At 47.1% G+C, this 16,568-nt stretch overlaps 2 protein-coding genes across 3 annotated transcripts; one reads left to right on the top strand and one right to left on the bottom strand.

The window, feature by feature from the left end:
- The first annotated feature begins 1,449 nt into the window (after positions 1–1,449).
- Positions 1,450–11,213, top strand: Phkg2 (phosphorylase kinase catalytic subunit gamma 2). 2 transcript variants are annotated; one of them, XM_051193066.1, is made up of 10 exons: positions 1,450–1,468; positions 1,857–1,969; positions 5,668–5,843; positions 6,107–6,161; positions 7,444–7,509; positions 7,592–7,755; positions 10,245–10,335; positions 10,419–10,572; positions 10,644–10,769; positions 10,859–11,213. In XM_051193066.1, the coding sequence occupies exons 2-10, from the start codon at positions 1,875–1,877 to the stop codon at positions 11,150–11,152; spliced, it is 1,221 nt and encodes a 406-aa protein (XP_051049023.1). In that variant the 5' UTR covers positions 1,450–1,468; positions 1,857–1,874; the 3' UTR covers positions 11,153–11,213. The 2 variants fall into 2 exon arrangements, with proteins under 2 accessions (XP_051049023.1, XP_051049022.1); XM_051193065.1 differs by lacking the exon at positions 1,450–1,468 and having other exon boundaries at positions 1,601–1,969.
- A 287-nt stretch (positions 11,214–11,500) lies between these two features.
- Positions 11,501–16,547, bottom strand: Cfap119 (cilia and flagella associated protein 119). The gene is made up of 9 exons (XM_051193067.1): positions 16,000–16,547; positions 15,685–15,716; positions 14,893–14,958; positions 14,352–14,521; positions 13,485–13,555; positions 13,235–13,351; positions 13,084–13,144; positions 12,921–13,007; positions 11,501–11,717 (listed from the first exon to the last, which is right to left on the bottom strand). Exons 1-9 carry the CDS (start codon positions 16,213–16,215, stop codon positions 11,539–11,541), a joined length of 999 nt encoding a protein of 332 aa, XP_051049024.1. The 5' UTR covers positions 16,216–16,547; the 3' UTR covers positions 11,501–11,538.
- Positions 16,548–16,568: the final 21 nt, after the last annotated feature.

The raw sequence follows: 16,568 nt of genomic DNA on the forward strand, positions 1-16,568 counted from the left end.
TCCTTTACTATTTTTATTCGGTGCCTGGACTTCAGCTTGGCCTCGCTCATACTGGGCAACAGCTAAGCTATAACCCACACCCTCCTGTCGTGTCCTGCTAAGTATAGTGTCCATGTAGTAAAACCCACAGATTTTAAGTCTGTGGGGTCCATTGGAGCATCAGGAAGCCCACATTGTGATCCATATCTCATTCTTGTTGTGTTTGGCCATTTCTTGCAAAGATCCCTGATTCCTTTATTGGCAGCTAATAGAAATCAGCATGTAGGCTCTGTTTACTAGGTTCTGTCTCGGGGTCCTTTCAAAGAGCAAACCTAGAAAATATAAAATTACATTTTAAACCTGTTTTTCATCATTGCTTTAATTTCTCCCTATAGGGCTTTTCCTCTAATTCCAGATTCCATATTCTCACAGGAAGGATCTTGGTTCTTAATTATATGAATACTTTTAATTTGACTAATTTCAGGATAATTAAATATCCACTATACCAACAACAAAAGTTCAAAACGTTTTTGAAAGTTGTTAAAGCTAAACCGGATGACAGATCAGTGCTTTAGAGTGATAGAAAGCCAAAGCACTCTATAAGTTACTTGTTTTCATTACAGAAAAAGCTGTTGAGAGATCATTCTGAATGCTTCTGAGAACAAGACCGGTGGCCTTGGAGGAGTCTGGTGCCCAGGAGGGGTCCTAGTCGGCAACAAATGCCAAAGCTGCCTATGTATACGCATATTTGTTTTGTTTTGCTTTTCAAGACAGGGATTCTCTGTATAACAGCCCTGGTTGTTCTGGAGCTCACTTGGCAGACCAGGCTAGCCTCGAACTCAGAGATGTACCTGCCACTGCCTCCTGAGAGCTGGGATTAAAGTCGTGAGCGACAACTCCTGGACAAACACAATAAAAGGATTTTGGAACAGGCTCTATTATAATAAAGAGCCAAATTAAAAAAGATGGTGGCACATGGGTTTAATCCCAGCATTCGGGAGGCAGAGGTAGGCGAATCTCTTTCAAGGTCAACCTGGTCTACAGAGCTATTTCCAGGACTACACAGGGAAACCAGTCGCGAAAAAAAAAAACGATGAGGATTCCTGGAGGAAACTCTGAGGGCCTTGTCCCAAACCAAGAAATGAGGACTGCAGAGATGTTTCACTTCCGGTAACCTAACTTCCGTGTCTCTTTCCAGACCTGCAGCACTACTGGATAAAAGCAAATGCCATACATCAATTGGCTGTTTCTGAGGCTCCTCCTTACAGTAGAGACCTTTAGGGAACTTCTAACTCCAATGTCCCTGCCTGCCCTGGATTCCTGGCTTCCTATTGGACTGCCACTTTCCAATCGGCAGGGTTTCTGAGACTTAGTCCTCAAGCAGCTGGGGCTGCAATGACAGGGTTGGAGGCTTAAGTCTTTGTGGGCTCCCTACCGGTTAAAAGCAAAGGAGTAAACGCGAGCTAGGCAGCTGAGGGTCATTGTCCAGGTTAGACTGTCCGCCTCCCCCACCCCCGCCCACACGAGTCCCTCTGCTCGAGACCCCGCGCCTCCTCCCAGTGGTTGCCAAGTGCGCTTGCGCGGTAACAGCCGCCCGCACTTGTGCCATTTCCCCCTTCTTCCGAGCCACCTTTCCCCCTTCCCTTCCCTGCCCCCTTCCCTGCCCTGCTACCCTCCCTTCCCTGCCCTGCTACCCTCCCTTCCCTGTAGGCCCTTGGGTGTGGTCTCCCCGGTCCTGATCCTTCCCCTACCCCACCCCCACCCCCAGGACCCTGGCGCCCCAGCCGCAGGTGCTGCGTCCCCGGGAGCCACGATGTGCGTCCTCTCAGAACCTGTGGGCCTCCCTACCCTCACTGCCCTCCGTTTCCTCCATGCAGGCCCCCACATCCCTCAGAATGACGTTGGACGTGGGGCCGGAGGATGAGCTTCCCGACTGGGCTGCAGCCAAAGAGTTTTACCAGAAGTACGACCCTAAGGACGTCATTGGCAGGTGAGCCTTGGCCGGGAATACAGAGGTCCAGAAAAGTTGGATCCCAGCCAGGTATAAACGATTCGTGCTGAAGGCTGGCTAGTGAGGAAGTGGTTAGTGGAAAACAGTGACTAAACTGGTATTCTGAGTTAGTTAACTCTCTTCCCCCCCCTCTCCTTTTTCTCTAATCCATTCATTTATATAGTTAACAAACTTGATTGTGTGCCAGACACAAAGCCGAACACTGGGAGGGTAGAAAATACCTACACTTCAGTTAAAAGTGACTGGAAGAAGCACCTGGGTGTTTGGAAGGTATCCAACTAGCTACGTAGGGGTCTGTCTAAAAGCTTCTGTGGTCACCACCACCCCAAGATGCTCTATGGGTTTTAGTTTCAGAAACATAGTGTATTGCTTATGAATTGTTACTAATGATACCATAAAGTTTCTGTCTTGGAGTTTACATTCTAACAGTAGAGGCAGATAATGAAAGCAAGATGAAAGTTAATGCAAGTGTTGGGGAAAATAAATACAGGACTTACAGGGGCTTTAGGAGACTTCTGAGAAAATGTCAGGATTAGCCCTTTCAGCCTGAGCTGGAGGTGAGAACTAGTGCCCAGCTGCTTTTCTGATCTTTAGCTCTAAGCTTGAACCCAAATATCAGTCTCTGGGTCTTTTATTTATCATACCTTCTGTTTTGCTGTTGAGTTTGGCATGAGATGAATAATTGTGTTAAGACACTTTTTAGCATATGGTGGCACTTCAGACATTTAGGTTTTTAGAAAATTTTTCTGCCTTTTACATAGAGATTAGATAGGAAAGGGGCAAGTGATGGTAGTTAGTGGTGATTGCAGAGGATTTTATTTTTATCTTTCAGATAATAGGGTGATAGGTAATTTTGAATGAATCCCACAGTTAATTGTAAGCTTGAACAAATAGCTCATGGCTTTTCATCCTAGCACTCAGGGAGGTAGAGGCAGGTGGAGTTCTGAGTTTGAGGCCAGCATGGTCTGTGTAGCAAATTCCCAGGCCAGCCAGACTTACAGTGAGACTTAGGAGGTGAGGGCTGTGAGAGCTGTCCAAGTGTGATAAGGTCTGAGTGAAGGCAGTGAGTTTGCTGGGGGTGAAACCCAAGCATGTGGATTAGAGAGAGTGCTTGGGTGGGAACGAGACAGAGCAACAGTTTAGCTTGGGAGTGTGAACAGCAACAGCACTAACAGATCAGAAGTGCGGCGAGAGAAGTTAGTTTTGGGAGAAAATGCATTGTGTGTAGAGATATGAATGAAATATCTTTGTGATCCATAAGGAGAGATGTCAGGAAGACATGATCTGACAAGGGAAATGTCTGGCTTAGAGGTTGAGGTCACAGAGGTGCAGAAGATACTCAAGGAAAATGTCAGGGCTAAGGATGGAGCCCTGGCTAAACCCAACTTATTTTTTTATTTGTTATTGTTGGGACAGTCTCTCTGTGTAACCAAGGTTGGCCTGGAACTCAAAATTCTTGTCTTAGTCTTCTGAGTGCTGTAAATGCAGGCATGGGCCAACATACTCAGCTTTATTGATTTGTTTGGCAGGTTTTTGGTGGAGGGCCTGGGGGGGTTGAATTTGAGCTCAGAGACTTTCACATGCTAAGCAAGTACCCTACCATTGGGCTACAGCCCAGCCCTATATTTTGGCATTGTTAATTCCTGCTCAGTGAGCATACTACCCTAAACTATTCTTCCAGCCCAAGATTGACCTCTGAGGAGTGGGCAGAGAACTAGGCACTGGATTCTATCAACATTAAAAAGTTGGGCTCTTGTCCTAAGACTTGGCTCTCCCCTTGAAATGATCTAGAATCTCACTAGAAAGGCTTACTTGCTAAAGAGTAACTGCCATTAAATTGAAAGGCTTGTGGGAGCTGTTCTTTCTACTACAGAACATAGAATTGGAGGAGGCAGCATTAGTCTGGTCTAGATAACTTAGGCTAGATGACTTGAGTCTTTAAACTTCCTGAAGTCAGAAGTTTTTTTTTTTTGGTTTGGTTTGGTTTTTGGAGATAGGGTGTTTCTCTGTATAACAGTCCTGAATGTTCTGGAACTAGCTCTGTAGACTAAGCTGGCCTCAAACTTACTGAGATCCACCTTCCTCTGCCTCTTGAGTACTGGGAATAAAGGTGTGTGCCACCATTGCCCAGCTAATTACAAATTTCTTAAATGAAGTTTATTAGAGATGAGTTGACTAGAGACTGGAAATGTGGCTTAATGGCAGAATGCTTCTCTAGCATGTGTGAGGCCCTGAGTTTTACTACATACATACACACATGCATGCATACATACGTACATACTAATTAAACCAAAAGCTTGAGGCTCAGATAGACAGGAAATTGAAATTATAAAGTGGCCAAGAATAAGACAGTAGGAAGAAGTGAGTATATTGATGGTCCAGTTAAGATATGGCCAAAAGGTAACATACCCATTGGTTACACTACATTTGAACAGACATTTGGTAAATTGGTGTTTTTTGATTTACTTGTGATATGGATGACAGGATTCTCAACAAATGGAATTACATGTATGAGGCTAAGGATACAAAAGAAAACAGATAGGGAAGGCCATGTAAAGGACAACCAGGAACCAGGGAACAAGCATAAAAATTGTGGTTTGTTTTTTTGGTTGGTTGGTTGTTTTTTTTGTTTTTTGGTTTTTTTCCGAGACAGGTTTTCTCTATATAGCTTAGGAGCCTGTCCTGGAACTAGCTCTTGTAGATCAGGCAGGTCTCAAACTCACAAGAGATCCACCTATCTCTGCTTCCCAAGGGCTGGGATTAAAGGTGCCCACCACCACCCAGCAAGAAATATGTTTGATCACAGAGCCCAAGCATGGAAATCCATGTGCCTCTTAACAGAAGCCAAATGGACTACCTTACTAACATTTTCAACATCCCTTTGAGATATTTTTTTCCCCACATTTCATAGTTGTAGAAGATAAAGTGCAGATGAGTCTCTGGGTCATTTCTCAATCAGTTGATGGCAGTTTCTGACCTACACTGAGATCTTAGTCTGAACAGAGCTTTTCTTACATGCAGAATGTTAGAGGGAGGTTTGGGTTTGGATGGAGACAGATAGTTTCTTACCACTTCCTACCATGGGCAAACTCTGGGACCGTGTGAAAAAGCCTTGCTCAGGGCTTATACAGAGGGAAGGATAGAGCCTGGATTTCTCCCAAGTCATCTGCCAGAGTCCTGTGTCCTTTGTGTGACATCTTGCTGGTTGGTACTCACATGCCTGAGGATACTGTTCCTGTGGTACTTGTCCTATTGTCAGATGGGTCTTCAGAGTCTGGGATAGCAAGCATAATGGTCCAAAAGTTCTACTCTATATGGAAGTAAGGATGTAGAAGTTAGCATGCCTGTAATCTCAGAACTTAAGTAGCCTCACTTAAGTAGCTGAGGCAAGAGGATTGAGTTCAGGGCCAGCCTAGGCTACATAGCAACATAGCAAGACTCAGTCTTGTGGGTGCAGTGGCACCCACTTTAATCCCAGCACTTGGGAGGCAATGGCAGTAGAGTCTCTGTGACTTCAAGGCCACCCTGGTCATCATAGTGAGTTCCAGGAAAGCCGAAGCTATATAGTAAGACCCTATCTCGGGGTGGGGGTGGTGTGGTAAGAAAAGAAAAAGGATGAGGAAGTTGGAGAGAGTAGGGGAGGCCTGACTTGACTATCATTTGATTGATTCTGCTAGAGGAGTGAGCTCTGTGGTCCGCCGCTGTGTCCATCGAGCTACTGGTGATGAGTTTGCAGTGAAGATCATGGAGGTGACAGCTGAGCGGCTGAGTTCTGAGCAGCTGGAGGAGGTGCGGGAAGCCACACAACGAGAGATGCAGATCCTTCGCCAGGTCGCTGGCCACCCCCATATCAGTGAGGCTGCATTCCCTGTTCCAGCTGGCTGACAGCCCCCCATGTCTGCTGGCATGTTCTTAACCCACACCCTAGAATCACCTCTAGGTCTCTCTGTTCTTCCTCCTCGCTCTCTCTACCTCCAAGAGTGGCCAGTCTTAGGGTCCCTGTAGCCACCTTGGTATTCCTTCCTTCCCAGTGGAATAGTCTAGTGCTGCCTCTGGGTGGAAAAGCACCTGTGATATATATCTGCTCCTTTCCATCTCTCTGCCTCTTTTCCCCAGTCACTCTCATCGATTCCTACGAGTCTTCTAGCTTCATGTTCCTGGTGTTTGACCTGTGAGTATCACCCTGCCCATCTGAGAAGCCTACTCCTTTTCTCCATGTGTGGCCCCAGTGTTCAGTTCCATGGGCGGGAGACCACCTTGCTTATGTCTTGCTCTGCTCCTGCCAGGTCTCTGTACTGCCCTGCCTCTCTGAAAGCCCAAAGTACAGGCCTTCTCCTTAAGTGCTACAATTGAGGCAAATATTTGAAGAGTAATAGTGATCAATATTAATGCCAAGAGTTGTAAAGATCCAAGGGGTCCCTGTCCCAGTCCCTCATATATAAAATGACTGGAAAGGAAATGACTAGGCACACATATTAACAATGGACTAATTATAAAAGTGCCTCACTTGGCAGTCTTTCCTCATTTAACACACTGCACTGCTGTCCACTCTGCCTATGGGTTCTTTTTCTTTGGTTTATTTGAATCTGATGTTATGTTAAGAGTGCAAACTAATTGCAAAGTATTTCAAGAGTATTAGTTAGCCAGGCATTATGCCTGTAATCCCAGTACTATAGAGACTGAGGCAAGAAGATTTCAAATTCAAGGCTAGCCTGGTCTATGTACCAAGACCCTGTATCTGGGAAAGGAGGGGATAACCTGAATACCAAAGATTAACAGACCTTCAGAAAAAAATGCGTGGAGCTGTCCTATGGCCCTCTTAAGAAATCTAAGGGAAATAGGAAATGTCTATTAACTGTCCTGTAGAGTTGTAGGACAATGACAGTCTGTTTTGAGTATTGATCAGAATTCTTCTTTTTTCATTGGGGGGGGTAGTATATGGTTGTTTCTGGACAGGGATTCTCTGTGTAGCCTTGGATGTCCTGGAACTCACTCTGTAGACCAGGCTGGCCTCAAACTCACAGAGATTCACCTGCCTCTGCCTCCCAAGTGCTAGGATTAAAGGGATGCGCCACCACTGCCCAACCCAGAATTGTAATTATAACTTCAATTTTATTATTTACAAATTTATTATTTATTTATGTTAGCTGCTCATTGAACTTTTGGTCCATGCTCTACAAGGTCTCTTGCAGCAATAGTTGCTCTCAGATAAGAAAATCCTATGAATTATTGTCACAAGAAGTCACTATTCTTTCTAAAAGTGCCCCTTCATGGCCCATTAAGGATATTTCAGCCACCAGCCCACTGTGTCAGAAACTGCCCTGGAACCCAGGTCACACCTGTAATGTTCTCTCCCATGCTTCTGCTGTCCACAGAGGTTTCTCTCCTCACTAGCCTTGTCATCTTCTCAGTAGGGTGCATCTGCTTCTTCTCCCCCTCCCCCAATTCCTTAGGATGCGGAAAGGAGAGCTGTTTGACTATCTCACAGAGAAGGTGGCCCTCTCAGAAAAGGAAACCAGGTACTGGTAGAGCCTGATGCCCCTGGGATCTACAGGGGAGTGGTACAGGGAGAAACAGAAGCCGAGTCTGTGCCTCACCCAGGTCCATCATGAGGTCTCTGCTGGAAGCAGTGAGCTTTCTCCATGCCAACAACATTGTACACCGAGACCTGAAGCCTGAGAATATTCTCCTAGACGACAATATGCAGATCCGCCTTTCAGATTTTGGGTTCTCCTGCCATTTGGAACCGGGTGAAAAGCTTCGAGGTGAGGGGACTTGGATACCTTAGGAGACTTGGGAGGAAGGAGACCCACACATGAGGTGGCTGGCCAGATTGAGAACTGAGTCCCACATGCTAAGGAAAATAAGGTGAATACATGCTGAGTACCCTCTTGATGATGCAAAGGCTTTGTGCAACTCATTGCCTACTTTACCTTGGAGAATGGAGATGGATAAGCAGAGGACTATGCCAAGGGACCTAGAAGAAAGGAACACTGCTCAACCTCCAGGGCTGGGCTTTGTTCTAGGAGAAAAGAGGGAGTAGGGCTAGAGGGGCCCAGCCGTTTGTTTAGATAATTCAAGATGTCTGTGTAGAACTTCAGTGCTGTAAGGAGCCTGGTGTGTCCAATTAGCCTTGTGTAATATCTCACCTGGGGCCCTGGGAGCCAGAACTTGCACGATCTATGTATTCCCTGTAATAAATATTTCTGGGACTAGGAAGATGGCTCAGTGAACAAAGCATTTGCCATGCAAGTTTGAGGACCAGAGTTTAGATGCTAGCAACAATGGAAATACCAGCAAGGAGATGGGATCCTTAGAGTAAGCTGGCTAACTAGACTATCTGAATCAGTGGAGCTTTGGGCTCAAGTGAGAGATCTTGCCTAAATACATAAAGTAGAAAAAACTGAGGAAGATGGCCAATGTCAGCAGCATTGGGCCTACATGCCTCTCTCTCACATAAACACACACACAGTATTTCTAATGCAGATGGAAAACTTTAAGCAAATTCAAGTGTAAGAATTCCAAGAACTATTCATAAGCTATCTTGTACTTTATGGTTTTGTATTGTACATACTAATAGCTGTGAAATAATGGGCATTTACCATGGGCAGGCACCACACCAAATCTCTGTGCTGTGGCTTATTTCCCAAAGTCTTCTCAAGAGCAACGGAGATAAATAGTGTAGGAGTCTATTTTTTTTTTTTAATTTTTTTGTATCTTACGTGCATTGGCATTTTGCCTGCATGCATGCAGATATATATATATATCTGTGTGAAGGTGTCAGAATTCCTGGAATTGGAGTTGTGAGCTGCCATATGGGTGCTGGAAATTGAACTCAGGACCTCTGGAAGAGCAGCTGGTGCTCTTAACCATCTCTCCAGCTCTTTTGTTTTTTGAGACAGGGTTTCTCTGTGTAATAGTCTTGGCTGTTTTGGAACTTTCTCTGCAGATCAGCCTGCCTCTGCCTCCCAAGTGCTGGGATTAAAGGCATGAGCCACCACTGCTTGGCAGGAGTCGTGAAGACATGAGATGCTTTGCCCAAGCCACTCACCTGGGCCGGGTTCTGCACTTAGGCGGTCTAACTTAACTTTCGGCTGCTGAGCTTCCTTTCCCCTTGGGCTCCCATACAGACCTCTTTGGAACCCCTTGCCCTGCCTGCTTTGCCCTCTTTCTTGCTTTGAGTGAATCAGGTTTCACTTTAAACCTCCACTCAGGGAGGCTCCCTGCTTTTTGGTATTTTCTTCATCACATGACTTGCACTCTGTTCTTAGTTGCTTCCTGAAAGATAGTGAGCTTGGGAAAAGTTGCATCTACCTCATGACAGTGTAATAGAGTTCTTAGTACATGCTAGATAGTCAAATACTTGTATTCCCAGTCTTTTTCAATTTAGGCTTATTAAATTCTCTTGGATGGGTTGAATTTTTTTATGGAGGGTTTGTTTTGTTTTGAGGCAGGGACTCTATGTAACCTTGCCTATCCTGGAACTAGCTATGTAGGCCACCATAGCTCATGTAGATCATGCACAGCTCAAGGAAGGGTTTTAACAGAGACTACCCCAGTATGTGCTTTAAGAAATTCCAGACTTGTGTCAGGCATGGTAGCACACAGCTTTAATCCCAGCACTCAAGAAGCAGAGGCAGACAGACCTGAGTCCAAGGGCAGCCTGGTCCACATAATGAGTTGGTTCCAAGCCAGCCACTGGCACATAGTGAGATCCTCTCTGAAAAAAGGAAACATTCCAGGCTGGGGTGTAGCTCAGTGGTAGAATACTTGATTGGTATGTGTGAAACTCTAGGAACAACCTAGAAATCCTGTCTTTCAAATTGAAGAGAAGCAAGAAGAAACACTGTTTGTTCTCCTTGGGTTGGATGGCGGTATCACTCATCATCATAGTGGAGCCCATGAAAGGAAAGACAGGCTTGGCAGAGAGTAATGCAGCAAAACTTTGAATTTTGCTCTTCACATGTGTTATGTATCTAATAATGTAACATGTATTGGTGAATGACGACTAGCTTGGCTTGGCTTGAGGAGGTAAATGATGTGGTTGAGTGACCTTGAAGTCATTCCCAAACTGGGTATTCCTAGGAAGGCCTATGTGAGCTTTAGTGGGAATGTAAGTTGGTTAGCAAGGCTCAGCAGGAAACACAGGAGCAGGAAGGGAACACTCTCTCTTGTAAAATTGAGAAGGATCCGGTGTTTAGGGTTCTGGAGGGGGCTAGCGGCATTCCCTCAGTCTTCTCCCCTCTCTCCCCAGAGTTGTGTGGGACTCCAGGGTATCTAGCACCAGAGATCCTTAAGTGCTCCATGGATGAAACCCACCCAGGCTATGGCAAGGAAGTTGACCTGTGAGTTTGTGTCCTCCCTTCCCTTCTGTGTGTTATACCCTGGCTTGTTACCTAGGTTGGTCTAACCACAGTCTCATTCTCAGCTGGGCCTGTGGGGTGATCTTGTTCACACTTCTGGCTGGATCACCACCGTTTTGGCACCGGCGCCAAATCCTGATGCTACGCATGATCATGGAAGGCCAATACCAGTTTAATTCACCCGAGTGGGATGATCGTTCTAACACCGTCAAAGATCTGGTGAGTCGGGGCCATGAGAGGATACTAGGGAAGACCCAGGAGCTTGCTCTCATGCTGTAAGGTTTCTCTAGATCTCAAAGCTGCTGCAGGTGGACCCTGAGGAACGCTTGACAGCTGAGCAAGCTCTGCAACACCCCTTCTTTGAGCGCTGTGAAGGTAGCCAATCCTGGAACCTCACACCTCGACAGAAGTTCCGGGTAAGCTTGAGAGTGGGAGAGTCTGCACCCAGCCTTGCCCTTTTCCCTATGCTATGCTTTATTGGGGCTAATAATGTCCCTTTTCCCAGGTGGCAGTGTGGACAATACTGGCTGCTGGACGAGTGGCATTAAGCACTCACCGTTTACGGCCACTGACCAAGAATGCACTGTTGAGAGACCCCTATGCACTGAGGCCAGTACGGCGCTTAATTGATAACTGTGCCTTCCGGCTCTATGGACATTGGGTGAAGAAAGGTGAACAGCAGAACCGGGCAGCTCTCTTCCAGCACCAGCCTCCTAGGCCTTTCCCCATTGTGGCCACTGAAGAAGAAGGGGACTCCAACGCTATCACAGAGGATGAGGTTGCACTGGTGCTGGGCTAGGACCTCATCCTTGGCAAGCCAGAAAGCAGGACTCTCCAAGAGGAGATTTTTTTTTTTTTTTTTTCTATCATTCCAGCCTGTTGGGACTCAGAGCTTAGCCTTGCCTTGCCAAGCCTTCCACTGATAATGCTACTCACCACAGAAACCAGCCCTCTACCTCTACCCATCCTGGACTTGGAGATCAGGGCTGAGATGGAAGGGAACCTGTCCCAGTGTTGCACCTGGCCTTATCACTGTGCTGCATCTGAAATAAAGCTGCTGCAAGCCTGGGAGAGCCAGTGCCCGCCTGTGCCTGCTGTCTGGTTGCATAGGGAAGCAGGGAAGTGCTCGTGAAGTTGTGGATGGGACGCTCTGGCCCAGGTCTTTATTGGAGAAGATGCTGGGGATCACTTGGTCTTTGTCTTGCCTTTGCTGGGAGGTGGCTGATAGGGCCGCTCCAGGGCTGCCAGTTTGCTGCTCAGCCTTTCCTCACTGTCCTTGAGTCGCTCCTCCACCAGCTGCTGGAGCTGCCTCAGCTCCTTGCTCAGCTGGGTCTTGATATAGGTTTGAAGGATGCACACCTCGCCTACAGGGAGAGAGGAGGGTAGGAGAGGTGTTATCTGGGAATGAGCTATGCAGAGTGTTGCTTCAATTTAGGAACTGTCGGCCATCTCTCTGAGACAGACAGCTGGGCAGAGTGGCCAAACTATACTCTGTGGGTTCGTATTTTTACTGTACTTTAGTTGACATCAGGCAGCCTATCCATCAGCTTCTTCATAGAAAACACGGATGGGAACAATTCCTTGGCTGTAGGATGGAGTTAATATGCACAGCATGTTTAAAACTTGGCATCCTGGGACCCAGCTTATCAGATCTCTACTTTATATTGTCAGTCTCTCCCATCATTCTCTCTCTGTGGTCACCTTTTCTACACATAGCAACACCCAGCAGTTACACTATAATCTGGAATTTTGCCTAAGGAATTACTTAGAGAGGGGACATGGGGCTGGAGAAACAGCTCAGTGGTTAAAGGGGCTGGCTGCTCTTCCAGAGAATCTGGGTTCAGTTCCCAGCAACCACATGGCAGCTCACAGCTGTGTGTAACTCCAGTGCCAAGGGCATTCAGACCTCTTCTGACTTCTCAGATACTACATACACATAGTCACAGATATACACGTAAGCAAAATTCCAAAACACATAAAATAAAAATAAAGAAATCTCAAGAAATTTTGGGGGACACCAGAACTAAAACTAAGCCATGAGCTTGGTGTGGTAGATCTCTACAACCCCATCACACAGGAGGTTGGACGGGGGATCTTGAGTTCAAAGCCAGCCTGGACTGCACAACAAGACCTTCTTTCCAAAAAAATAATGGTTGGCAGGATGGTTCAGTGGGTAAAAGAGCTTGCTGGACAAGCCTGACAACCTGAGTCCAGTCCTTGGACCCCAAGTCCCCTTATCTCCACACATACACATTCTCATTCTATGTTGGTAATAAAACTGGAAAGATGGCTCAGCACTGGGAGGCAGAGGCAGAAGGATCTCTAGGAGTTTGAGTCCAGCATGGTCTACATAGCAAGTTCCAGACCCTATCTCAAACAAAGTGGGTGGGCTGAGGATATACAGTTTAGTGCTAAATGCTCATGCAAATGGCTCTAATTTCATCCCCCAGTGTTACAAAAAAACAAAGACAAATTGGGGTGGGGTGGGGATGAAGACTCAAATAGACCCAAACCCTTCATTTGGCCTTGGCACAGAGCAGGGCACCTTAAGCCCTCAGAGTGCTCACTTGGCTGTTGCTCTGGCTGGATCACAGTTTCTGGTTCTTCCTCCTGTGGAGTAGCTGCTTGCTCTGCTGCCACCTCACCATCTTTCTCTGCAAACCAGAAGCAGGAAGAGGCCTTATTCCCAGCTCTGGCCCAGTCCCAGCCTGGCATCTGTACCCATCTTACCCTCTGGCCAGGGCTTCGGTGGCTGTAGCCCCATGTAAGTCAAAGATAGGTCCAGCCGAACCTGGGGAGGTAGGGAAGAGGGAGGCTGCAGAGAACAGTACTGCCCATAAGAGAAAGGCAGACAGTGCCGTTCAGTACTTGTGCACAGTACCTGGGGTGTGAAGACGTATTTGTAGAGCTTGAAGTGGCGGAAGTAGGTGTTGACCACATAGTCTGCCAACGCCAGCAGCTGTTCCTCTTTAAAAAGGTCGATGCTAAAAGGGGGCCGCTGTGGCAGCAATTAGGAGTTAAGTGCCCTTGACAGCCTCCAGAAGCCTACCCAGCTCATCCTCCAAAAGCACAGCTACCCCAGGGGGCCTTCAGAGGAAGGAGGGAGAGAACAGGAATTTGGGCTAGCTTACCCTGACTCCATGGCAAAAGAGAACACTGGTAAAGTAGCGGTAGCATTCCTCCACATTGCCCAAAGGGGTAGCTGAAAGAGGGCAAGGTGAGGCAGTCAGGGCCTCCTACTCTCCACGCCTTGTAGAGAGAGTATGGAATTCAGAAGTGGACAGATCTACAAGTAAGGCCTGGCTTGTTCTGTTAATTTATTCAACAAATACTAAATTCTCACTATATACTTTTCTAGGAACTGAACAAGACAGGCAACTTCCTTCCCTCGGGTTTGGTTTTGTTTCTGGGACAGTATTTCATTCAGTAGTTTAGGCTAGTCTGAAACTCAATGTGTAACTCAAGCTGGCCTCATACTAATGGCATTGCTCCTGCCTCAGTCTCCTGAGCACAAGGTTTTCAGGCTTGAGCCCAAGATACTTGGCACCAGGAAGCTACTTTGTGAGACAGGGTCTCCTGTTGCCCAGGATAACTTTGAACTCATTTTGTAACTGAGGGTGACCTTAAACTTCTGATTCTCCTGCCTCTACTTCCTAAGTGCTGAGACTATAGATGTGTGCCACCCCACCTGATTTACACAGTGCTGATCCCAGCCCAGGTTTTTGCACATGCTAGGGAAGCACTCTACTAACCGGGCTACATCCCCAGCCCCCTACTTTTATATTTCCCAGAACAGACCCATAACATTATTACCATGTGTTTCATTTATTGGTAAGGACACAGCTCTCAAAGGCAACAAGATGTGGTATAATAACACTAGTTATGGTGGAACGAAACCCCAGATTGCAGTTCCCCTACTTCTGCTTCCCACAGTCACTTGTGCTAGCCCAGCCTCCTCTCCTAGGGCTCAAAGCTTTTGGTGGCAGCCTCCCTCTCACCAACACAGGCCTTGTGAAGATCTTGGAGCAAGGCACAAGCTGCTGATGTCTGCTCTAGTGAAAAGCCCTGCTGACGGCAGAAGATGAGTGCATGGGAAAAGAGGTCCAAGATAATGGCATCCCGTAGGCTCTGCTCAGGACAGCCAAGTTCCAAGAGCTCAGCCAGAACCCTTGGGAGGGAGAGGAAGGAATGAGTGACAACAGGAGCTCCCCCCACACCCTCACCTTAGGATTTATTTTTATTATACAGGTATGGGTATTTTGCCTGCATGTGTGTATGTGTACTACATTTCTCTGGTGTCCAGAGAGGCTAGAAGAGGGTGTTGGATCTTAGGGAACTGGAATTACACACCATGTGGGAGCCGGGAACCAAACTTGGGTCCTTTGGAAGAACAGCCAGTGCTCTTAACCACTGAGCTGCCTCTGCAGCCCTGAACACAAGCCTCCTCTCACCTCCATAACCTGACGAGCTATGCTTCAGCCTGCCATTCCTCATGTCTCCCCACCCAAGAGCTCTGCCTCTCCCAACTCAAACCCATACTCTCTCATCTCCTCCACAGTGGCCGCCTTCTCCAGTCTGTGCATAGAATGGATGTCCAGGTATTTCCTGTCAGGAAAGATGAGACAAATCATTGATACTTCATATAACTTACCTGATGGGACTGACTTCTAGGGCATTGGACTGGGAATCAGGAGTTGAGGCTTGGCTAACTTGCTAAGTACCCTTTGGCAAGTCATTTTTTTTTTTTAACTTTTATTTTATGTGTATTGGTATTTTGCCTGCAGGTAAGTCTGTGTGAGATTGTCAGATCTTGGAATTATAGACAGTTGTTAGCTGTCATGTGGATGCTAAGATTTGAACCGAGGTCCTTTGTAAGAGTAGTTAGTGTCTTTAATGGTTGAGCCATCTTTCTAGCCCCCTGGCAAGTTATTTTTTTGGGGGGCCTCCCTCCCACTGTAAATAAGGAACATCATGGTCTAGGATCTAGACTCCTGATGAACACTTAGGAGGCATTTTACTCTTAAATTCAGTGATTAGAAAACTCGAGTTCTTGTCTTGATGTGTGTGACCATGGTGAAGTCCCCCAGGGCCTTGGCATCAATCAGCAGTGTCTCTCTTGTTTACATGTTTAGTACTTGTCTGCTTTCTCACGCTGCCTCTTTGCACTGAGCCTGGAACACTGGTGACTGGGTCACCTTGAGCATCTCTCAGCTCAGTCTCTTCATCTGTAAAATTGGGGTGCCCTGGCTGCTGGACAAGACTGTTGGGGAGACCTTAAAGGAATAATACAACTGAGACGTGTAAATTTTCCCCAGGGCTCTCCACACTCACCACATACAGATCCGGGGCTGGGGTAGTGGTGGCTGTGGAGAGAAAACAGATTGTGGAAAGAAGAGCAGCTATTACAATATGTGGCTCCTAGTCCAGTCCCTGGTCCGTCGTGAATGTCTAGCGGGTCTGAGAACGCTATAGTTTTAGGTATAGTAAAGGGGGCGGGGCTGGGTTTTAGTGGGCTCTATACTATTTAGTAGCCTATTAACAAGGCAACTCCAGAAATGTCTCGGGCGCTAGTAAACGTAACGACTGTCAACGCCTTGCTGGAAATCTATGAACATTCACTAGTGGACAGCTCTATCCGGCCCTCACCGGGAACAAGTTGGCTCCAGGATCTTCAGCCACTTCCACAGAGGTAGTGGCCGCATCTGCGGTGCACTCGATCGGCACGTCTGTTCCGGTCCTCATGGCCGATCCACCCTCCGACCTGGGACACCTCTCAAGTTCCTGCTGCACCTTGGGGCGATGTTCAAATTCCGACTGCATCTTAACTCCCAGGATCTGGCTGGATTTGGGGCTGATCATCATCGTCCTTCTGAACCACACTCAAGCGCTCTCTCGCCTAGGCTCTGGGACAGCCAGTTCTCCCACTGCAAAGCCTGGACCTGCCCCGTCTAGTGGTTCTCCACAGGCGGTGAAGCAAGAGGCAGCCAATCCGCAGGGAGCGTCTTCCCAATCTAATCTCCCCGGTGACCGTTGTTAAGGAAAGTAGAAAGTACAAGCACACGCCAATCATTGAGAAGTTAGAGCGCATGCGTAACAAGTTGCACGTGCCTCTTCAAAGTTGCTTATTGGAGTCACTCTTTTTAAAGATTTAATTAAAAATAAATTTTGTGTGTGTGTGTGTGTGTGTGTGTGTGTGAGCGCGCGCGCGCGCGTAC

This window comes from Phodopus roborovskii, unplaced genomic scaffold, assembly GCF_943737965.1.
Source record: "Phodopus roborovskii unplaced genomic scaffold, PHOROB, whole genome shotgun sequence".
Classification (NCBI taxonomy): domain Eukaryota; kingdom Metazoa; phylum Chordata; class Mammalia; order Rodentia; family Cricetidae; genus Phodopus; species Phodopus roborovskii.